At 34.8% G+C, this 25,268-nt stretch overlaps 1 protein-coding gene and 1 long non-coding RNA gene across 3 annotated transcripts; one reads left to right on the forward strand and one right to left on the reverse strand.

Annotated features, from left to right (window-relative positions):
* Positions 1 to 1,849: 1,849 nt before the first annotated feature.
* LOC127789787 (uncharacterized) lies at positions 1,850 to 6,225 on the reverse strand. The gene is made up of 3 exons (XR_008020657.1): positions 5,884 to 6,225; positions 2,836 to 3,031; positions 1,850 to 2,215 (listed from the first exon to the last, which is right to left on the reverse strand). It is a non-coding gene; the product is annotated as an uncharacterized LOC127789787 (long non-coding RNA).
* LOC127789786 (MADS-box transcription factor 23-like) lies at positions 5,060 to 24,803 on the forward strand. 2 transcript variants are annotated; one of them, XM_052318774.1, is made up of 8 exons: positions 5,060 to 5,605; positions 14,779 to 14,854; positions 16,704 to 16,765; positions 23,063 to 23,162; positions 23,450 to 23,491; positions 23,580 to 23,663; positions 23,825 to 23,967; positions 24,071 to 24,803. In XM_052318774.1, the coding sequence occupies exons 1-8, from the start codon at positions 5,424 to 5,426 to the stop codon at positions 24,087 to 24,089; spliced, it is 708 nt and encodes a 235-aa protein (XP_052174734.1). In that variant the 5' UTR covers positions 5,060 to 5,423; the 3' UTR covers positions 24,090 to 24,803. The 2 variants fall into 2 exon arrangements, with proteins under 2 accessions (XP_052174734.1, XP_052174735.1); XM_052318775.1 differs by having other exon boundaries at positions 5,062 to 5,605; positions 24,074 to 24,803.
* Positions 24,804 to 25,268: the final 465 nt, after the last annotated feature.

The following is a 25,268-nucleotide window of genomic DNA, read 5'->3' on the forward strand; positions in this document are numbered from 1 at the left end:
AAGCTCGCTTAGTTGTGAAAGTTTTTGGATAAAAGCAAGGGATCGATTTTGATGAGATTTTCTCTCTGATTGTCAAAATCAACTCTATTATAATAGTATTGGGTTTGACAACTAGCTTGGATCTAGAGTTTGAGCAACTTGATTTGAAGACTACATTTCTCCATGGTGATTTAGAGGAAGAAATATACATGGTTCAACCAGAAGGATTTGAAAAAAAAGGAAATGAACACATGGTTTGCAGAGTGAAGAAGAACTTATATGGACTGAAGCAAGCTCTAAGACAGTGGTATAAGAAGTTTGACTATTTCATGATAAGTCAAAAATATACCAGAACTTATGCAGATCATTGTGTATATTCTAAAACTTTCTCAAGTGTCAAATTCATAATTCTTCTACTATATGTAGATAATATGTTGATAATGGGGCAGGATAGGGAGATGATTGGCAATCTGAAAATGAGTTGTCAAAAATGTTCGACATGAAATATCTAGGACCTGTAAGGCATATTTTGGGAATGCAAATTTAATTTACAAGACCAAAAAGCTAAAAAACTATGGTTGTCATAGGAAAAATATATGGAACGAGCTCTGGAAAGATTTAACATGCAGAGTGCTAAACTAGTTAGCACATCATTGGTCAATTACTTTAAACTCAATAGAAAAGTTGTTCCACCAGTCAAGAAGAAAATAAAGACATGGCTAGGATTCCTTATTCCTCTGCAGTTGGAAGTTTGATGTATACCATTGTTAGTACCCGTCCGGATATTGCTTATGCGGTAGAAATAGTCAGTAGGTTTCTTTCTAACCCAGGTAGAGACCATTGGAAAGCTGTGAAGTGGATCTTGAGATATCTCAGAGGTAGTATAAAAATGTGCTTGTGTTTTAGAGGGTCTGAACCAATTTTGAAGAGATATGCAGATGCAGATATGGCAGGTGACTTAGATATAGTAGGAAATCTACTTCAGGATTCTTATTTACTTTTGCATGAGGAGTTGTATCATGGCAGTCTTAATTACAATAGTGTATTGCTTTATCTATAATAGAGGTAGAATACGTTGTCATGATCGAAGAAGGAAAATAAAAGCTTTGGTTAACAAGATTCCTTCAACAATTGGGAATGAAAATGGAAAAGACTGTAATTTACTATGACAGTCAGAGTGTTCTAGATTTTAGCAAGAACGCGATGTATCACTCACGCACAAAGCACATTGATGTAAGATACCATTGACTGTAGTTAGCAGTGGAGGAACATCAATTCATATTAAAAATGATTTACATTGATAAAAACCCTGCTGACACGATGACAAAGTTGTAGCTCAGGAAAAGCTTCAACTAAATGTCGGGTTGGCTGTCATGGACTTCGTTTAATTGTTTCCATCACTATTTTTCTTACTCATAGGCTAGAGAGGGAGAATTGTTGGGATCTAGCCTAATTGTGTATAAATTGTCAAAAGGTTAAGCAACTACTAACTTGCATCAAATAGTTCTGCCTAATTTGTTTTGAAATCTTTGAGCTATTGAATAAACCTTCTCCATAAGGTTTATGCATCAAAATTTGATAATCCAAGAAGCAAGAACAAGTTTCAAGATACAGGAGAGACAAGAAAGCCAAAGGCTTCAAAGCAAGGGTCTTTGAGAGTATGTCATTATATTTTTCTATCATTTGAAAAAGAGTAAAGTGTTTAAGGATATTTGTAATTATTCTTATTATAGTGAAATATTTCTTAGAGCTTGTCCTATGATTTTTTCCTTAATATTGGAGAGTTTTTCATGTTAAAATTTATTTTTTATATTTCTATTTATATTACATTACATGATAAAAAAAATAATTCTGAAAAACTTTCACAATTTATCAAATGTCTGTCCAATTTTCCTAACACAACCATCATGTTTGATGCCCACAAAATCAGTTCTGAGCATTCAGATTTAAAAAATATTTAAAGGTGTGAAGACACCCCTTTAAATAATCAACTCGATGTTCCTCATATCGATACAATGTATGCTGATTTCAGTAATTAAAATTCGAAGCAGTGTGAACACAGTTTTGAATAATCATCTAGACTTTTGACCACTCCTAATATTGAAAATTCGAAGCAGTGTGAACACAGTTTTGAATAATCATCTAGACTTTTGACCACTCTCCTAATGCAATATTAAAAGCTCAAGATCCAACCTCAATCTTTTCGCAATTCCGAAGCACCAAGTGTGAACACAACCTGAAAATATGCTAATCTAGATTAATCAATTCAAAACAAATAATCTTCTGACAGTGTCACACTTTTTTTGTCCTTTACATAAGGTGGTTTCTGTAAGATTCCTCATTTTCTTTCTCTTACCTCAATGCAGTAAACACCCAGCTAGAAAAAACGGATTTGCACTTAACAAAAAAAAAAGAAGGGATTTACTGTTTTTTTTTTTAACCTCTCCTCTCATTCTGGCGGCATTTTCTATAACATAGTTCTTTTCAAATATAAGTTTTGACTTCTAAATCTTGAGATGATCAATCCCTCTTCATTAATAGAAATAGCACTTCTTCCACGTAATTAATGAATACTCTCAACAGGCATAGTTCAACTAATACTTTTCTCCCTTGATCACAAAAGAAGTTCAAAATCAAAGTGTAACAACATTATGAATCGATCAAAAGGCATGCATCATGTTTATTTAGATCACCAAGGTTCACTAATTTTATTCTTTTCAGTAATTAGTAGTTCACTGAGAGCTATACGATATCACAATCTAGCATGAAGCAAAACAGTTCCCAATATCAATCAACTTCTATCCAAGAAATTATGAAATCATCTTCCTAATGACCGGGACGTGTTAGCATCATTACCTGCCTCAGGAAAGTGCCGGAGCTGGCTTATGGCTATGATGGCAAAATTACCAGGATGCAAAATTAATGATTTTACAATACCCAGAAGACCATTGTGGAGAATTACGCAAGGAAAGACTGACTTTATATTTTATGCCGTTGCTGGTCAGTCAAGTTCTGATAAATACGCTGGTGATCAATATACATGAGGTACCTGCTGGGAGAAGAAAAATATTTTAGTTAGTACAAATGTTATTTATTCAAGAGAAATCTATACAGAAAAAGATCAGCAGACACTGGTACATAGAGCTGAAGAAAAGATAATTTATAATATTTTCATCATTAATAATCTTCATACACCGGTAAACTTCAGTTTTTCCAATGCAGATTATAAATTGAACTACCATGACCTACCATTCCCAGTATCATAACCTTTTTTATGAATCAAATATTTGCTTACATTTTATGATCATGTCTGCTAAAGATGTTTAGAATTTCAGAACCATTTCAATACTGTTTCTCATACCCTAAAACTTTTTGACAAGTGTGAAATGAGATGAGATAGATTTCTGAGAACACAATGGTAATAAGATGAAAACAAATGCTTCAGCTTTCCAAGCCCATTTATCCTCTAGTCAACTGTAAATTTGAAATAAAGGTGAAAAATACACTAACTAACTACTACATGTTAAGGCTTAATCCCACTATATATGTGAGGTAAACTATATAAATTCTAGCTTTTCAATAATTTCTATCTTGGGCCTTTTCTTTTGCAAGGCTCTTATACGTTACCATCATACACTAACTAAAAATAATCTCACTGCTAAGCAAATTTTCTCTTACAAAGATAAAGAGAAACTTCAGTCACGTGTGTGTGTGTGTGTGTGTGTGTGGGAGAGAGAGAGAGAGAGAGTATCTACTATCTAATCAGTCCTACTATTCCTTTCCAGGTTATTACTGGAGAAGGCAACATTGAAGCTTAGGGACAGGTTCAGCGTCTTCCATTTTAAATAAACAATTGATTATGTATTAGATGGAACTGTACAAGTCTTCAGAGTACAGAATATATCAGGCGATAAAATGAGCTTATGGGATTTATCTATCACAATGAAGTTGCATATGCAAGCATTTCAAGTGGGAAAAGTAGTAATTCGCAGTTAAAAGATTTCCTTACAATAACTTGATTTGTATGGGTTATCCATACAGTTATAAAATTGTAACTCAATGAAACGCTGTCCAACAACATGATTAATACATAAATTCACTTGCCATCACAAATGTCATCCAAGTAAAAAATTTTATAAGATCCCAGAAACTTGTGATGAACTGACATTCTACTACAAGTTTGTGTCTAACACAAGAGAAAATTAATAAGCATGTCGAAGGACCCCAGATAGAAGACTTCCATTGAAACCTTGAAATGCAATAGCTGAACACTTTAACCATATCGCATAAGATCATGTATGTGACAAGCATGTACGATGCTTTACATTCTCGGTATATTAATTCATGTATGCAACGTTTTCCAGTTAAACAAATTAAAAAAACACCAGGCACGTCTTTCTCAACTTTCCAAATAAAAAAAGGCCTTAATTGGAGGAAAGGCAATGTCATGCTTGTTTTAAAATTGTAACTGTCCAAACAAATTAACATTTTCTTCAAACCTGATAGTACATGCAATAATATAATAATATTATCTACCTTATCAGTTCTCTAGAAGTCCGAAATTTACTGTCCTCACACACTTAAATTAATGAAAGACAACAACTCTTCAGTCTATTGACATATGCCTCCATGTTGCTGATGTGATACTCAACTCTTCTAATGACACCAACTTGTTAGGTATTCTACTTGATCAAACCAATCTTTCATCATAAATTCCAATTATTATTGTCAAGGGTTCAAGGCATCAAATATTCAGGTAAAAAAAAAAAAAGATTTAGTAGTGTAATTCCTAATCTAAAAGAATCTCTCTTTTTTTGGCTAAGTAAGCTAAAAGACTTTCAATTGAGATGCAGTTTCAAATACACAAAAATTTCACCCCACTTTGGATTTTGATTAATATTCTTGACAACTTCTAGAGCTTTTTTTCTAGCCAAATGAATTTAGCTTCTAGAGTCAGAATTTTCAGGTTACCCGTGATTGACATATGTCAAATTGCTATTGGGTCATCTTGTCGCTACAATACAAGTTGGAAAAGAAACAAACTGCTGATCCAAGAGGCAGCCTAACTTTTTCTATTTCTTTTTCTTTATCTACGTTGTGATTTCCTATGCCTAATGTACTCACAACGTATGATCCCACAGCTGAAAACCATTGAGAAGTTTGTGGACATTTGGGAGTCCATCTTTCTCAAAGAAGTGGTTTTTCTTCTTTTAAGCAGCTTTAAGCATTCTGTACAAAACAAGATTAAATCAGTAGGAACTTTAAATTCTACTACTCTTCCGTCTTCCAAACACTAAACTCTCTCCCTCTCTCTCTTACTGACTGCAAGATACATCCACTTTCTTCATATCAGCACATAACTGCTTCATTAGTTCTTGTAGAAAATTCGAATCCTCAGCCGCCAAGAAGATCAGGGAAAACCCTAAGAATACCAAAAAGAACAGATGGGGAGAGGAAAGATTGTTGTTAAACCAATAGAGAATTTAACAAGTAGGCAAGTGACTTTTTCAAAACGCAGAAATGGTCTGCTTAAGAAGGCCAGAGAGCTATCAATTCTTTGTGATGCTGAAGTTGGAGTAATTGTCTTCTCTAGTACTGGGAAGCTATATGAATTCTCAAGCTCAAGGTCAGATAAGTTCTCTCTCTCTCTCCCTCTCCCCTCTCTCTCTCTATCACATGCATAAACAGCCCCTCCCCCCAAAATAACTAAATTAATTAATGATCTGTATCGACGAAGCTTGTGTCCATCTGATGCCTGGTCTGCATTAACACCTGCTAGTAATTGACCTATTTTTGTTTCTTCTCATTGAAGTGGGAAAGATTATATCAAAATTCAGATTTAGGATTTGAATCAACCATTTACAGTGAACTAGACTAGCATATCCTGTAAGTCAAAGATCTTACCTGCCTTGTTTCTTTCTTTCTTGATCTATTTTTGAAAGATAGCACTGAGAGTGCCATGCTGGCGTCAAAGAGAACATATAGCCTCAAAGGGACGAATGATTAAACTTGATATTACCGAGGCGTTAACTGCGAAACAGGTCAGGTATACATGAGAATGAAGAGGATGGAAGCAAGGGTTGCACTAGACGAGATAGGCAAGGGTTTTCTACAGCTTGGTGACCCTATTTTTAGCTGGTGAGTTGAGAATTAGGAGGCTGGAACTGGAAGGAAGGGTTAATAGATGAGATAGAGGCAAGGGTTTTCCAGTACTTGGTGACCACACCTTTAGCTGGTGAGTTTTGCCCCAATTAAAAAACATAAAAGGAATGTATTCATAAAAATGAAAAATGGAAGGGATATATGTTAAAGAAAACATAGAGCTTTAAGGCTGTAAATAATAGTACCACCTGTCAAACAAGTGTCTCCGTAGGGAGATCAAACAAGAGTTCTCTTAATATCACATTCCTTTTAATGATGATATGAATTTTTAGATGCGATAGATTGATGAAACTGGGTGACCTTTTCAATTATTTAATTTACTAGTATTGCTTTACAAAAAAAAAAGAAATTAGCTCAAATAGGCAAACAAGGATCCAACCCATGTATTCAAGAGCTACAATGACTCAGCTGAACTCAACTCATTGGGTTTTCCCCAAGTCATATGGCTATATGGATTCTATTTTTTCATTTACTTTTACAAGATTCAGTTTAGGATACACAACTATATATGTTGATACAACTACTTACCAAGCCTTTATCCTAGTACATTGGCTACATGAGTTCTAGATATCCAATAAAATCTATCAATTGTCTTATCTTTATTTTATGTAAGCCCCACATATCTAATATCAAATCTTTTTCCTACCATGTCTTTTTAGGTCTTCTTCTATCTTTTTTACTAACTACTTATTCTATTTCATCAACTTTCTTCATAGATGCCTTTATAATATTGGTATTTTTCTCACATGACAAGATTATCTTAATCGTGTTTCTCACATCTCTTATCTTCAATAGAAATCACTCTAACTTTATTATATATAATCTTATTTATAATTTTATCTTTTCTTATATGGCTATACATTCATCTTAACATTATCTTCCCAATAATTATGTTTATATTTTATACAACCAAACATTCTATGCCATATAAAAATGTTAGTCTTATCATAGTAGCCTTATAAAATTTTCTTTTTAACCTTAATAAAATCTTATTATCATAGAAAACACAGGTGCACTCTTCCATTTTAACCATCATGTCTTAATTCTATGGATAACATTCTTACTAATCTCCTTATCTTTTTGGATATGATTGATCTAAGATATCTAATTCAGTCTATTTGGTAAGATTTGATCTTTCAATATATTACCATAACATCATCCACACTTACATTCCATATATTCGATTTTTATTTTACGTAACCTTTAGATTCTAAAGTGTTACCATCTCACTCTAACCACTTCACTAACCTAGTTACAATCTCTCACAAATAACCATAGCTACTAAATTGTGGTTCATCATAATTGAGAGATCTATATATAGACAACAACTCCATTGGGCTTCCTATGCCTATCCTATGTGGGATTGGGTCAATATAAAAAAGTCTCATTCCTACCCAATGTGAGATTTAAGGAGTTATCCAAGACCCTTATACCATCAACCAAAATGGAGAATGGAATATCCTCCCTTGTTAGAGATATTAAAGCTATCACAAATAGATCCCCAGCATGGTCATCAATCTTTATGTCTCTCTGAAGGGCAACTTTTAGCCCACGTGTTCGCAGCTTGGTGCAAATTAAGAGAACAAGATTTGAAGGATCCTTTACCCTTTGAGTTTTCCTAATTGTATCTTAGATGCTTTTGTCTTAGAGAACTGTCAATCTAATCCCAGTTCTTTCCTCCCTCCTTGATGTACTTTGCTTTGCCTCAATGCAAGTCTTGAGGAATGGAATAAAAAAAAAAAACAGAAGGATGAATGGAATAAAAAAAAACAAGAAAAAAAGGAGTTTTCAAGATTATAATATAATTCTAAATTCAACTACAACAATATCATAATTGTGTTCGATCCATATAGCAAGTTCTAGGCTTCACCTTATTTCCAGTGATCCTAAGTAATCTCATAAAATTATAAAGATCAAATTTCGTCAATAATTGATAGTTCAATATTTTTATGGGGTCAATATTATGATACATGACTCTTTGCTCTATCATTCAACTTTTTATTGAATTTCTACTAGATGCAAATACATTAGATTGTACTTGAACATAGTTGAGGATGCCCACACACACTACCACATAAAAAAACATGTGGTGACATAAAGTTATTTGATTTGTATATCTGCAAACAAACTCAGATGTGGATGCGGGGCCACACTTTTATATAGACATGGGTTGAACTTGCAAAAATATGGATTATGAAGTAGCTGTGCAGTTCTTTAATGAAGATGCAAAAATGCAATCAGTGATGGCGTAAGCTCCAAGAAATGCCATGATAACATTTTACTTTTGGCGACTGAATTCAGAAATGATGCCAATGACTAAAATTCCAAACCTCATATACTGTTTACTGTTGGCATAATAACCACTTGTTTATTGCATATATTTAAAGTGAACATATCATAGTCATATTGGTGTACAAAACCTTACATCAGAGGCAAAACTGGAGTAACAAAAATTATCGTTCTTTATGATATGAGTTAAGGATCCCACAAAGTGAATGGCACTATATATATAACACCACGGGTCCTTACCTAAAAGTGCATTTGTCAATTAAAGATGAAATATATTGGCAAATACACCAAACAAAAATGAGGAAATACAACTCTGCCAGACTTCACTGTTTAAAACATAAACATCTTTCCATACAATCAAATGAGAGTTACGAAGTCATTTATACTAGAACGTAATATATTAATGCTATGAATGTAGACTAGAACATTAATAACAACTCAAACTCCTAAGAGACTTAATACATGCATCTAGAGAACTTATCAACTTCCTAATCAATTAAGCTTTATCTTCAAGATACATGGAATAATTCTCAATTAACATTCTCCTCCTTGGGAATTGTTCCATGTATTCCCAACATGCTTCTCATCTTCTCGAACCTTGCCTTTTGAAGACTTTTGGTCATGACATCTGCTACTTGAGCTTCGGATGGACAATAATTTAGCTTAATTTCTTTATTAGTCACCATTTCTCTTATTGCAAGAAACTTGACCCGAATATGTTTGGCAATGCCATGAAGTACTGGATTTTCTGCAAGAGAAATAGTAGATTTGTTGTCCACATTTAAGACCACAGGTGAACTGACATTTATGCCCAAATCTGAGAGCATTTTCTGAATCCAAATAGCTTGATTTGTAGCATTTACAGCTGCAATATATTCTGCCTCAGCAGAGGATTGAGCAACAATTTCTTGTTTCTTTGAACACCATGAAAACACACCATTTCCAAGGGTAAATGCATAACCTGAAGTACTTCTGCTGTCAGCTTCATTTCCAGCCCAATCTGAGTCTGAATATCCTATTAACTCCTCTGAATTTCTGGAGTTGAACCAAATACCATAATTTATGGTTCCTTTCACATATCTCAGAATCCTCTTAGCACATCTAAGATGCCTTTCACATGGATCATGCATAAATCTTGATAAATAGCTCATAGGAAACATAATATCGGGCTTGGTATGTGTGAGGAAGAGAAGACCTCCAATGATGCTTCTGAAAAAGGTTGCAATAACCATTTCACCTTCATCATTTTTTGACAGCTTCTCATTGCAAGCCATTAGCGTTGAGACTGGCTTGCAGTCTTCCATCTTACATCTTTTCAAGTGATCTTTAGCATACTTGGATTGAGACATGAAAATACCTTTTTCTGTTTGCATGATCTCTATTCCAAGAAAGTAGTTCATAACTCCAAGATCTGACATCTCAAATTGCTTTTTCATTTCAGCTTTGAATTGTTGAAGTGCATCCTTATCATCACCCGTTATTAATAAATCATCAACATACATAGAGACAACAAGAGTTTTGTTGTTAGAACCCTTCTTGACATATAATGTTGCCTCATGTAGACTTTTTTGAAAGCCACATCTGGACAAATAAGCATATCAATCTTTCCATACTAGGCTCTTGGAGCCTGTTTCAGCCCATACAAAGCCTTATGAAGCTTTAAGACTTTATCACCTTCTACCTCAGCTGGAAAACCTTGAGGAATATCCACATAAATATCCTCTTTCAAATCACCATTGAGAAATGCTGATTTTACATCCAAATGATAGATTTCCCAACCAAGTTTTGCAGCTAAAGCAACCAGCAGCTGAACCGTGTCCTGCCTTGCAATAGGAGCAAATGTTTCCCCATAATCTAAACCAGCCTTTTGAGCATATCCTTTCACAACTAATCTTGCTTTTAGCTTGTTGATTGAACTATCTGGGTTTCTTTTCACCTTGTAAATCCATTTCAAACCAATTGGCTTTCTTCCTTTCGGTTTGCTTACAAGACTCCAAGTTTGGTTCTTGTTGATCATGAACAACTCCTCTTCCATAGCTTGAATCCATCTAGGATCTTGAGAAGCCTCTTCATATGAACCTGGTTCAGAAATGGCCAAATTACAGCTCTCATATATATCAGTAAGACTTCTGGTTTTTGGCTTTAATGGCTCATCTTGACTATCAAATTCATCTTTAGCATCTACATCTTCATTGCTTTAATTGCTGTTGAAATTGCAATTCCTGAGTGGGTTCAGAAATGATATCTTTATGAGGCTTTAGTTCATTCTCATCAAAACTCCAATATGAGCCCTCATCAATCACTAAATCTCTAGTGATAAGGACCTTTCCTTCTTGCACATCATAGACTTTGTAACCTTTAGTCATAGGATCATAACCTAGGAGTATCCCAGGTCGAGACTTTTGATCTAATTTGGATCTCTTGATTGCTGGCACATGAACATAACATCCAGAACCAAAGATCCTCACATGCTTTACTGAAGGTTTATGACCTGTCCATGCTTCAACAGGTGTAACTCCCTTTAAGGCTGAAGTAGGAAGCCTATTTATAAGATAAATTGTTGTGTTAGCAGCTTCTGCCCAGAATTCATTTGGGAGCTTCTTTTCAGCCAACATACATCTTACCATCTCCATGACAACTCTATTCTTCCTCTCCACAACACCATTCTGTTGCGGGGTATATGGAGTTGTGAGTTGATGCGAAATACCATACATACTGTAGAATTCTTTAAATTCTGTGGAGTTAAACTCAAAACCGTTGTCAGTTCTAAGAACCTTGATCTTGCAACCACTTTAAGCTTCAGCCATCCTTTTGAACTTCTTGAAAACATCAAAAGCTTGTGACTTACTTTTGATGAAATAGATTCAGGTACTCCGAGTATAATCGTCCACAAAAAGGACAAAGTATTTATTCTTGTTCAAGGATTCCTTCTTCATGGGACCATAAAGGTCACTGTGAATGAGTTCAAGCTTGTTCTTTGCTCTCCATGTGGCTTCAGTAGGAAATGGAAGTCTATGTTGCTTCCCCATTTGACAAACCCCACACACTTCATTTGGGATCATTATATCTGGCATATTTCTTGCCATGCCTTCCTTACATAATTTAGAAAGAGCATTATAGTGAAAATGACCAAATCTATAATGCCACAACTTGGATTCATCAACAGTTACATTACATGCATCTTCCTTTTGGATATAAAATTTAACATGAAGGACTTGTTGATCATAGGCATCCTTGCAGTTAAAAAGCCTTCTTTATCATAGATGTAACATGTATTTCCTTTGAAAAGAACCGAATAACCATTCACTAGCATTTGAGGCACACTTAGGAGGTTATGAGAGAGTGAGGGGACATAAAGAACCTGATTAATATATCTTGGCCCAACCTTGGTTTGAACCAAAATAGTTCCCCTTCCAGCAACTTCAACAAATTGACCATTTCCAAGTCTGACTTTGATCTTAACAGACTTGTCCAGGTTATGAAATAAACTCTCATTCTTTGCCATATGACTTGTGCAACCACTATCAACCAGCCATGTATGAGAATCAGTTTCAGATAATTGAGAGGCAAGAAATACCTTTGCTTCGGGCTCATCTTCTTCTTCTTTTGTGATATTTGCTTGTTGAGTTGCCTCTCTTTTGCCTTGAGCTTTTTTCAGTCTGCAATGTTTTTCAAAATGGCCCACCTTGTTGCAAAACCTACATTGAATGGGAGGCTTGCCTTTGTATCTGCAATCTTCCTCTTTGTGGTTTGTTCTAGTGCAATGTTTGCATGGTGGATAGCTTGACTTTTTGTCTGAATTTGCAGAAATCTGCATGCCTTTTCCTTTGTCTGAACTTCCTTTTGCAGGTTTCTTGCCATATCTTTTGTCTTGCTTACCTTTGTGCCTTGCTTGGAATGCTCATTCGACATCATCTTCTTCATTTCTAATGCTTAGCCTTTTTTCAAAGGCATAGAGCCTACTGATTAGTTGTGAAATTCCAAGAGTCTTGGGATCAACAGACTCTTCAATGGCTGAAATCTTCGATTCATACTTCATTGGTAGGCTGACAAGGATTTTTTCAATAATATTTTCATCTGGAAAATCTTGGCCCAAAAATCTGATCTTGTTTGCCACATCAAGTAGCCTAACACTTTCTCTTTCCTTCATTTTCATGAGATCAAATTCCCTCTTTAAAGTTCTTAAATTGACAGACTTCACTCTGTCGTTGCCTTCAAATTCCAGCTTCAGTTTGTCCCACACTTCCTTTGGAGACTTAATATTGATAATTCTTGTGAAAATTGCCTCAGAGACAGCTTGGTGAATGCAGGTTAAAGCTTTTGGTTTCCTTTGCTTTGCCTAATCATGAATTTTAATTTGATTGAGAGTAGGATTTGCAGGTAGAGGAGGTGGATTAGAATCAAGCTCCACTACTTCCCATAGATTGAGGGCTTCGAGATATGCTTCCATCTTGAAAGCCCATAAATGGTAGTTGTTACCATCAAACCTTGGAGGACCAGACCCAATCTGCTCACTTGAAAACATTTTGGAGATAAATGAACAGATCCCTCAAGAATACAACTCTAATACCACTTGTCAATTAAAGATGAAATATGTTGGCAAATACACCAAGCAAAAATGAGAAAATACAACTCTGCCAGACTTCACTGTTTAAAACATAAACATCTTTCCATACAATCAAATGAGAGTTATAAAGCCATTTATACTAGAACGTAATATATTAATGCTATGAATGTAGACTAGAACATTAATAATAACTCAAACTCCTAAGAGACTTAATACATGCATCTAGAGAACTTATCAACTTCCTAATCAATTAAGCTTTATCTTCAAGATACATGGAATATTCTCAATTAACAGCATGTTATAGTGAAAGATGACTTCTGAACCAAGTAATATACTTAATACCTCTTCCAATATATAGACTACGTACAGATATGAGATTGAATAGTGATAAACTCCCATCTTTTAATACCTAACGTCCTTATCAAATCAAAAATCTCATATGAATCAATCTGACCCAAGTCAAATTCAAAACACTTTTCTAGTCCTATACTCACATGATACCAATCTTAGGTTGGCTCTAATACTACCTTGTAATTAACACCATCGATCCTTACCCCAAAGTGTTAGTTGAAGGTGATGGGCTCATGAGATAGTAATATACCTCAGACTTACCTGGTAGACTACCAACGTGGGATTGAGTTCTAACAATATGAGAATGACTGCAGTAATAAAAGTTTTATACTGTTTTTATTGATTTTTTGTTTTGCCCTTGATTCTATAGGATCAAAATCAATAATGTCAAGTTATTGAATGAACCAATTCTCAAGTGTTATCTGAGCATGGCAGCATATATTTTTCAAGGCCATAAATCCACAAGGATCTTTGTCCTAACAAGATCAAGGAAGTTGGTGAACTTAAGGACTTGATACTGAAACAATAAAGCTAGGTAAGGCAGAAGAGCCTAGTTAGAGTAACCTTTTTCTATAGATCTGGTGATCGAGGATGAAATGAAGAGAAAATGATGATCAGCAGATTGGGCTGTACCATACTACTTCAGCTGTGCATAAAATAGACATAACATATTACCCAACAGATTTTGCGTTAAGTTTTCCCATTGAGAATGAACATAAAATGTTCTTGTCAAGTAGATCAATTATATGAACTAATTTTTTTTTTCTCTTTTGCTAGTAAGGTGAACCCAGTGGACGAGGCTCCCGCAATTGCAAGCTCTGGGGAAGGTGAGCCTTGGCACAGTGGTTAGGTTGGCCCATTGTGACCTGGAGGTCATAGGTTTAAGTCAGAAAAATAAAAGAAGTTTGATTGGTTGATAGGCTCAAGTCCATAGCCATGAGATTTAGTTCCTTTGTGACATTTTGGTATTAGAAACTCTTACAGAAGTTTCCGTTAATTATCGAACATAAATCAAACAAGTAGGCATTTACAATCAGAAACATGAACACTGAGCAATGAAATAATACCTTCTGTATTTTGTATAGTGCAGATAAACAGAATATTGTTTGATTGAGCAAGTTAAACGTCTGACAAATTTTATTTGCTAGGGAAAGAAATCAGTCCTATTTGTTTAGTAGTTCTTCTTTCAGTTTCATGCATAAATACTAGAAAACTATGATTTCAACATAAGTTCTTTATTAGTTTTTCTTTCATTTTCATGCATAAATACGACATAAATATGATCCAGAAATAAGGAATTATAAAACAAGTTGAAAGATGAATTTCTTGACATATTAGTATGTTGTGACAAACTAATTGTTCGCTAGAGATGCCATGACATGAAATTATGTGATCTCCTAATTGTTGACATTGTTGTTATGCCTTTTTAGCATGGGCTCGATAATTGAAAAATATAAGAGAGAAGATGAGTATCATCAACTGTTGAGTCCTACTGCTGAAGCCAAGGTAATCTTTCATGAACAGCTAACTCATCTAGTACCCTGCATGACCATCATCTCCTGCAATTGGAAGCACACAGTTACTTCCCAATATATCTTGATTAAAAGTACTAATTTGATGACTTGTAGATGGCTCCTTGATCAGGTTCCTATAAGCTAATCCACTGCTACACTTGTACAATATCAAAGTCATAATAGACTCAGTTGAGGGTACAATATTGAAGTCGTAATAGACTTACTTGATGGTACAATATCAGCTACCAATATGAACAAATAAAGGGATGTTTAAAAGCCAATTTGTATACCATACATATTTGCTGATCTAGTATTTAAGTTTCTTATTTCAATATATGATCCTGACTTTGTTTTTAACTTTAGAAAACATAATTGTTTATGATTTATCTCCAATTCTATATGTACATTTTTTTCGTAAACTAATCAAACTAATTCCTACCTTGATGATTGTTCTTGACATTTTACAAATACCTTCTCAAGCCCTATGTAAAAGGAACCTCGAACCTAGGAAAGTGTATCCAATTTCGTAAACTGTCCACAGTTTTACTCACTTTAAGCAACCTGTCAACAATCCCCTATAGACTCTCGACTGGAAAAATCACTCCCCTAACTTTCTTATCCCTGAATTGTATATTGTTGGCAATTTCTCTGAAACTATCATCCATGTAAGTCAAGGAGAAGATTAATGATGGAGAAGCAAAGCATTTTCCCTAGTTGGGGGTAATCAAACTATTTATATATGTACATTACGATGGAATAGTTTCCAAATATAGAATTATAGACTCCTAATTTTCTAAACACTTCCTCTCAAGTTGGAGCAAAAATATCATGTATGTGCGACTTTTTATAAATATACTCATTTTAGTTTCACTCATTGACTTAGTGATCTATCATTCTCACGTGGCATGTCTGAATAACATTTTGTTAATCTTTCTAGAATGAAGTGACAATTTACCTCAATAACTTGGTATGTTCATGAAATAATGGATTAGATGCAATATGAATAGCAACTGCTAAATCATAACTCTTCAAGTAATTTACAAATCCACATTAATTCAAAAATGGATTGAGCCATTAGCGTATATTCTGTTTCTGCACTAGACCTAGCAACCATAAATTGCTTATTGCTCTTCCATGACACTAGGTTTCCCCTAACAACTTGTCAATCACACAAAAACCAATGGTGGACTTCATTTGAGGGAGATCCTGCTTAATCAACATCTGAGAAACCCTCTATTCTAACATGGCCTCAATCACAATATATAGAGAATATATAGCACAATCAAGAGTCCTACTGAGGTAACACAAAATCTTTATTAACTACTTTCCAATGGGGTTTTTCCATAAACTAACTAACCACATTGATTGGGAAAGCAATATTTGGCCTTCATATAGCCAAATAATTCGATATGACCACTACATAACTGATCGTGTATGTTTGAATGATCCAATATATCACCACCATAAAAAATGAGCTTCACACTTGGATCCATAGGAATGTTAGCTGGTTTAGCTTCTAAGGTCTTTGGTCTGAAATTTGGATTGGAGAAATACCTTCAACTTATCACTGCCTATGTTCTCATTCCCTATATATGATAACAATGTTATCGACATAAACAACCAAGAGTATCCAAAAGTAGAATGTCTATAAAACACAAAATGGTCACAATATCACAAAATATCTATAAAAGAATGTTTATTGCAATATCCTAAAGATTCTTATCTCCACATCCTTTATAGAAAATGTCTACAACTGAAAATTCAATCAATTGAATCTCACTCTCAAGCATATAGTTGACTATATATGTAGCATGGATTTAATATTGAGTTCTGAATTCTAGTTTTGGCAACGGGAGGCAGAAAACTTAAAGCAACAGTTGAATGACTTGCAAGAAAACCACAGGTATGTTTATCATTTTTTTGGGTGCTATTTTAAGTGACAATCAACTATCACGTTTGAGCATATTGATTAGATTAAACATGTTCATTTTGAAAGCTTAGTGTTGTTGTTTTGAGGTTGTAACAAAAAATAAAGACAATTTTTGTCGACGTTCGGAGTTGGTCGACTGTGATTTGTAGGCTCGCAATGAGAAAAATGAACACAAATACAAAGAGGATGAACAAATAAAAACAAATACTAAGTCACACACAGAGAAGTTTTTACGTGGTTCACCAGGAATAATGCCTAGCTAGTCCACAACTGTTCTCTGGCTATTTAGGTAAAGTAACAGTATATCATTATTGTTCCTTCTCTGTTTACAATGGTTTTTGACTCCAATTTATAGTGTGGGGTGTTTACAATTCACTTAAAATCCAAAAATAGAAGGATAACATCATGGGGGGTAAAATGTCCTTATCAACTCCATAAAACTGGGAGTGGGTTCCACATTACTAGGAATCTGGTTTGCCTCAAATAAGATAGGTGGACATCGTCTCCGATTATTCCACGGTCTTTTATTTGTTATGCAAGCTGAATAGTTCGGCCAGCGAGCTGAAAGCATCACTGGGAGCTCGCTTGATTTCGCAACCTGAGCTCGGGTTTTGGCAATGTGCGACCTTGCTCCAACGACCTCGGCCTTGGGCCCATTAGGCTTCGAGAAATTAGGCTGGTCTATTGGGTCGAGTCCAACCCATAAGAAGCAATCCAAAAAATGCCCATAACAATTTTGATGGAAGGAAGGAAAGATGAAGATTAAAGAAAAGAACACACGAGATTATGTCAAAGGAGGAGATATTTTAATAAACTCTGAAACTTACATTAAAAAGACTTGAAAATTAATAACTAACCACTAAGACCATGGTCCTAAAAATAAGCCCTGATCACATATGATTAATCAGAAAATAACAAACTCCTAAACACTAGGAAACAATAAATAACAAACTCCTAAACACTAGAAAACAATATTTTAAAATATTCAAAACATGACAACTTAGCAGCAGTTCTAAACACATCAGCTAACACTCCCCCTTCCTTTAGAGACTCCAAACACCAAGTTTTAGTCTCAAAAACTCGAACTTGCTAACTGGTAATGGTTTAGTAAAAACATCAGCTATTTGCTCATTTGTTCTACAATAAACAAGAGTAGTTACAACACCATTTTTCTGCACTTCCCTCAAGAAAAATAGCTTTGATGTTGAAATGTTTAGTTTTTCCATAAAAAATGGGTTGTGAGAAATAGCTATTGTAGTTTGATTATCAACACAGATCTTAGTGTCTTCTTTCTGCTCAAGATGCAGATCACTCAATATCTTCCTCAACCACAAAGCTTGATTTATAACAGCAGTTGCAGCAACAAACTCTGCTTCAGCAGAAGATTGAGCTATTGTTTCTTGTTTTTTAGAACTCCATGAAAAAACTCCTGATCCAAAACTAAAACAATACCATATGGTACTTTTCATGTCATCAATGGATCTTGCCCAGTCACTATCAAAAAAACCAAACAGATTAAATTCCTTTCTTTTCTTGAACTTGATGCCAAAGTTGATTATGCCTTACCCTCTTAGCTACTTTCAGGTGCATTTCACTTGCACAGTGCATGAATCAAGATAAAATACAGCAATCAAGATATTAGGTCTTGTTATTGTAAGATACACATCAGGCACCCAATCAAACTTCTAAAGTGTGCCTCATCCACTTTTTCAGTTCCATCTTTCTTACTTAACTTTTCCTTTCGATTCATAGAAATGCTCATTGACTTGCAATCTTCCATATGAAACTTCTTGAGAATTTCCTTTGCATACTTCTTTTGACAAATGAAAATCTCATCTTAACTTTGCTTGATCTACATTCTGAGAAAGTAAGTCATCAATCTAAGATCAGTCATCTCAAATACTTTCATCATATATATCTAGCTTCAATTCATCAATCAAAGCTGCATTGTTTCCAGTCACCAAAAGATCATCTACATAAAGAGAAATAACAAAAATATCAACCTCACAGTGCTTGATATAGAGAGTGAACTCAGATAGGCTTTTTACGAAGCCTAAACTTAGCAAGTGATCATCAATTCTATTATACTAGGCTCTTGGAGTTTGCTTCAATCTATAAAGAGCCTTCTTGTGGAGATAAACTTTGTCTTCTTCTTATTTATTTACAAAACCTTCTTGTTGCTCAACATAGATTTCTTTTTGCAATAAACCATTTAAAAATGTTGATTTTACATCCAATTGGTACACTTTCTAGCCTTTTTGTGTTGCAACAACAAGTAGCAGCCTGACAATGTTAAGTCTAGCTACTGGTGCAAATGTGTTTGAATAGTCTACACCAAAAATTTGAACATATCCTTTAACAACAAGCCTGGTTTTGTGTTTGTTGATGGATCCATCAGCGTTAAGCTTGGTTCTGAACACTCATTTGACCCCAATGATTTTTCTATCTTGAGGTTTATCAACAAGCTTCCAAGTCTGATTTTTTTTAATCATGGACAGCTCCTCCTGCATTGCAACTATCCACTTTTGATTCTTCTTTGCATTCTCGTATCCTGTAGGTTCACATACAATAATGTTGCACCTCTGATAGATATATCAGACAACAACCTAGTGCCTCTGATAGGAGAATCATCCACCAGATCATTTGAATTCTTATTCTGATTTCTCTTTGAATTTTCCCAATTCCACTGCTCATTCTCCATGAAATGCACGTCTCTATTTATCACTATGTTTCTTGTTTCTGGCTAAAATACTTTATAAGCTTTGGATATTGTACTGTAACCCACAAATATGCTGGGAACAACTTTTTTATCAAGTTTATCTCGCTTAACCTAAGGCACATAGGTGAAGCATAAGCAACCAAAAACTTTAAGAAATTTCAATGAAGGTTTATACCCATGCCATGCCTCAAATGGTGTCTGATCCTTCACTACTTTTGTGGGTAATCTGTTTTAAAGAAAAACAATAGTGTTTGTTGCCTCTGCCCAAAATTTGTTTGGCAGTCCTTTCTCGTGTAGCATACACCTAGTCATCTCCATGATGAATCGGTTCTTCCTTTCATTGACTGCATTTTGTTGTGGAGTGTATGGAGCAGTCAACTAATGTTCAATCCCAACTTCTTCACAAAACAAATTGAATTATTCTGAGGTGTATTCCTTGCCATTATCAGACCTCAAAACCTTAATTTTGTAGCCACTTTGGTTCTCCACATTTGATTTAAACTTCCTGAACACAACAACAATTTCTGACTTGAATTTTAAAAAGAAAATCCAACACATTCTGGTTAGATCATCGATGAAAATAATATAATAGAGGCTACCTTTGAGAGAAGGTGTTCTCTAAGGTCCTGCCAAGTCTGTGTGAATCAATTGTAATTTTTGAGTAGCTCTCCAAGATGTTTTAGGTTGGCAGCCTGGTTTGCTTGTCAAACTGGCATGCTTGGTAACTTGGTAGGTGCTCTTCTAGAGGTGGCAAATCCTACACAAACTGCTTCCTTTGCATGTGTAACACACCTATGTGATGAAAATGACCAAGCCTCTTGTGCCAAACCTGTGTTGTGCTTTTTGAGATGGGGAAGACAACCTATTTCTCCTCCATTGGATCTAAAGAGAAGCTCTTGCCCCTCATTCTGACTTTAAACATCTCCTGACCAGCTGCATCTTTGATCAAGCAGTGTCTGTCTTCAAAAATCACTTTCAACCTTTTCTCTATCAATTGACCAACACTTAGCAAGTTTTGATCAATTTCTAGCACATATAAGACACCAGAGATGGTTTTTATACCTAAGCAGCTTTCAATAGCTATAGTACATGTTTCTTTAACAACAATGTGATCACCATTGCAATTCTGACTTTTGTGATTGTAGCGCTCTCCAATTCTTTGAACAATTTCTTGTCATGAGTCATATGATTAATACAACCACTATCAATGAGCCAAATTTCACTTGAATTGTTACTTGCAAAGCATGTTGCTACAAAGAGCTAATCTTCAACCTCTTGATCTATAACTTGAGCTTCAACTTCCTACTGCTGAGCTATTCCTTTGAAAATCACAGCTTCATGTCCAAGTTGGTTACACTTGCTGCATTTTGCACCAGGTCTTCTCCAACATTTGAAAGGGTGATGACCTTTTTTGCCACAATGTTAGCATGGAGGATGATTTCCCTTCGTACCTTCATTCTTGTTTTTATTGCTGTTTGTTGTAGTATCACCACTTGCAACAAATATTTTTTTGTTCTTTTTCTTTCTCATTTTCCCTTTTTTTTTATGCTTAACTGGCAATGCTCCTTCAACAACACCTTCTTGCCTCATGACCCTTCTTTGCTCTTGTGCCTGTAAAGCATTTAAGAGCTCTGCCAAGGTAATCTTGGACAGATCCTTGGTGTTCTCCAAGGTTGTAATGGTTGCCTCAAACTTTTCAGGCACTATTACTAAGATTTTTTCAACAATCCTCGAGTCATGTAGATCAAACCCAAGCAGTTTTACCTTATTGGCAATGCTTAGAAGTTTGTCAGAATACTTTTTAATGGTTTATGATTCCTTAATCAAATTTAGCACTTGCATCCCTTTGATCCTCTCATTTCCTTCATACTCTGTTTTGAGATAATCCCAAATTGCTTTTGCTGATTTGAGTGACATGACTAGGGTGAAGATAATCAATGAGACAACAACAAACAAACAGGCATTTGCTTTTGACTTCCTCGTTTTTCTGTCCTTGTGATTCTTGATCTGAGCCATCGTGGGGTTGTCTTGCAGAGGAAGAACTTTCTAATCCTCTTCTACAGCTTCCCAAAGATCCATTGCATCAAGTAGGTCTCAATTTTCACAGCCCAAATTTGATAATTTTCTCCGTCGAACCCTGAAGGAGCAATCAATTAAAAACTAGCTTCTGCGTCCATAGCGTCCACTTGAATTCAATCTCAAACTCTCATAGGTTCCTTAAGAAGAGAGCTCTGATACCAATTGTTGTTGTTTTGAGGTTGCAACAGAAAACAAAGACAATTTTGAAGGAAAAAAAGAAAGATGAAGATTAAAAAAAAGAACAAACGAAATTATGTCGAATAAGGAGATATTTTAATAAACTCTTAAACTTATATTAAAAAACTTAAAAATTTATAACTAATCACTAAGATCATGGTCCTAAAAATAAACCCCGATCACATATGATTAATCAGAAAATAACAAACTCTCCCAAACACTAGGAAACAATAAATAACAAACTCCAAACACTAGGAAACAATATTTTGAAATATTCAAAACATGACAACTTGGCAGCAGTTCTAAACACATCAGCTAACACTTAGGACTAAGTTTATGGGCCCTAAACCATGTAAAGGACTTGTTCATGGTAATTGTTTAGAGTCCAATTAGATTCATTCTACTGCTGTCTTCTTAATTTCTAATTTGAATAAACCAATCTCACACTACATGTGTCAGGTTATGTTTCAACGCAATATATGTGCCCTGAAAGAGGTTTAGATTCTTTTGAATAGTGGACTTCACTTGTTTTCTAATTTGAAGTCCTAGTCAAATGAGAATTAGCAATGGTAGGAGGCTGTACTTTTTTCTTCCAATTAGTAACTATAAATAATGACTACACCTTCACAATAGAAACTTCTTGTCCATAAACTTGGAAACTAAACCCAATGGAAGTATTTGATAAGAAAATTAGAAATCAAGGTCCTTTTCACTAAGATAACTGGCATGCTACAAAATGTCCAAAGATGAATTCAATAAAAAATAGACCACACTACGTGGATCTTCAGACGATGAGATTTTAAAGCTGAGGGAAAGATAAGTTACACAACCTATCTTTGCAAGAATTGGAATAGACAAATGGCTGACCACTTGAGCCAACAGAGAGGAACAATGAATAACTGTGTGCAACTAAGCCAAATTTGCAAGCGCAACTTTCCAGTCAAAAAACAAGACTAAGAGCTGATTACACTGGACCCTCCCATCAGCAGAGTGATTCTATATCTTTACTTATTTACAATCTTAAATTGATGGAAAAAAAAAAAAGGCTTTTTTAGGTTGAGCAAACAATGCAATAAACATAAAAGGCATTTACTGTTAAGTTGTAGGCTTCAAATGTTGGCTAATAGCTCTTGTTGATCCACTTAAGACTGAATCTATGGTGCACAATCCAATAAAAAGGTGAAAAAAAAGGTTCATGGATGGGTCCCGGTGCATCACAAAATAAAGAATCTAATGAAAATACAAGTTGACAAGCATATAGATGCACTTAATCTTCTTCCTGATAACAATCGCAGGCATTTAAAGGGGGAAGAAATTTCAGGTTTGAGTGTCAAAGATCTACAAAATCTAGAAAGCCAAATGAAGATGAGCTTAAAGGAAATCCGGGCAAAGAAGGTACGAAAAAGAAAATATCAGAGTAATTTTTACTCTAAATACTATTTTTTTTTTTTTTTGTAACGTCCCATCACAAACACCCTCACCTATTGATACCAGAGTAGTTAAATCAGGGAATCTGATGGCCCTTGATTTTGATCCTTAAGTAACACACTAACTATGATGGAGCAGGCTCTAAATGGGATCGCCATAACCACTAGGCTATGTCCTTGGGGTCTCCAAATACTATTCTTATAACCATATGAACCGTTCTACATTATTCATGACGTAGATTTTTCATTTTGCAGGAACAAGGTTTTGCCGATGAAATGAAAAAACTTAATGACCAGGTCTCACACTGATCGCTGCAATGATGATTATCCTTTTTAAGGTTGAATTCATTTTGAAGTAGTTAAAATTCAATTGGTTTAACTACAGGTAATTATCATGCATCAAGAAAGTATGAATCTGTTTAAGGAGTTGAGTGTCCAGAGGAAGGAAAATGCAGAACTACGTAAGAAGGTGCTCACCAATTGCCTTTCAGTATCAATTTGTGTCTGTGCGTGTGTTTCTTTTTTTTTTTTTTTTTTTTTGGTGGGGGGGGAAGGTCATAGAGATTCACTCGATCAAAATTCAATTTCAATGGGATTGTTCTCTATTAAGACTCCAAGACTTGGTCTCAGATTTATGCTAATGAAGTGAATAGTAGTTCCCACCATCCACAACATTTTGGTGAAAAATATGATTCATATGGGTCTTTGCATCTCCAGCCAAGGCAATCACAGGAAAATGACAATGAAACACCAGAAACAGCAATTGATCTGGGGTAATCTTTCTCTTAACTAATGCTTCAGGAATTTATCAAAGATCAAACTAGTAGATGTATGATATTTTAACATGGTTTCTGTATTTTCCCATTCAAATCGCAGCAGATTAAATCTGGCTTAAGCAGACAACTGTGTGCAAGTCCATTTCCATAACGAACTCATCCCAGAATGATGAAAAATCAAGACTCTACCAGCAAAAGTCCGTTGTTTGAGAAACAATAACGTTCGCTCAACATGAACATCATCAAATTTGTTTTGATATGGTACCTGGAATGGCCTTTAGAATAGTTATTATATCATCAACTTACAGATTTTCATGGGGCAGGTGACATGATAAATATCTGGAAGATTCTTGTTATATAGATTATATCAATGGTTCTTCAACTACATCTATCTGTATACTTTTCAAATTCGAAGTAGTCAAGTTCTAAACATTTTTGGAATTTCTAGAAGTGTGGGATTACTTATCACAGCTTCAACTAGTGGTGGAACATTGTAAGGCACTGTTTGCATCTTAGAAGATTCCTTATCTTGCTCTCCTTTTTACTTCTTCATTTTTCTCAATCACTTTCAACAGTCAACCAGTAATCAGTGTCTAGTTTCACATCCCATCCCAAAAAAATTTAGAGATCAATTTGATGCTACATTCAGAGAACAATTTGTTTTTATCTAATTGCATCTAGTAAGATATATCAGCTGCCAAAAAAAAAAAAAACTATGGTAGTCAAGCTTTGCAGCACACAATACTCGATTCTATACACAATTTTGCTGTACATTTGAAGGAGTCTAGTCATTACTACTGATGGTAGTTACAGCTAGCCATGCCCTTTGCCCCTTTCAATTCATCCTTAGTTTTGTCCCCCCTCCCATTCCAGTTTTAGTACAATGTTTTGATAGTTTTTCTCTATCAAAAGAATCATATCCCCAAAGGTAACCCATATAAATGTATAGCAAAATATTATTTACCAAAATAATATTAAATAAAAAGAAATAGTGATATTAGTTTTCACCAATGTTAAGAGAATTAAACCAAATTAGGCAATTGAAGCACGAAAACTAGGAACCTGTCAATGAATTGGTTCCTTTCGAAGCAAAAATTGGTGGGGGTTAAATCATGTATTAATGGGTTCTTTTTTCATCTTTTATATTTTATATTTAAATATTAAAAGATATAAAAGAATTTGTATATATTAGCTCTTTGTATTAATTAGAAGAAAAGGCCAAATTAGATCGTTGATTTTTTTTTATTTTAGCCAATTAGTTTTGATTTCTTGATTTAAATTCATTTTTTAATCACCTA

This window comes from Diospyros lotus, chromosome 14 (genome assembly GCF_014633365.1).
Source record: "Diospyros lotus cultivar Yz01 chromosome 14, ASM1463336v1, whole genome shotgun sequence".
Lineage (NCBI taxonomy): Eukaryota > Viridiplantae > Streptophyta > Magnoliopsida > Ericales > Ebenaceae > Diospyros > Diospyros lotus.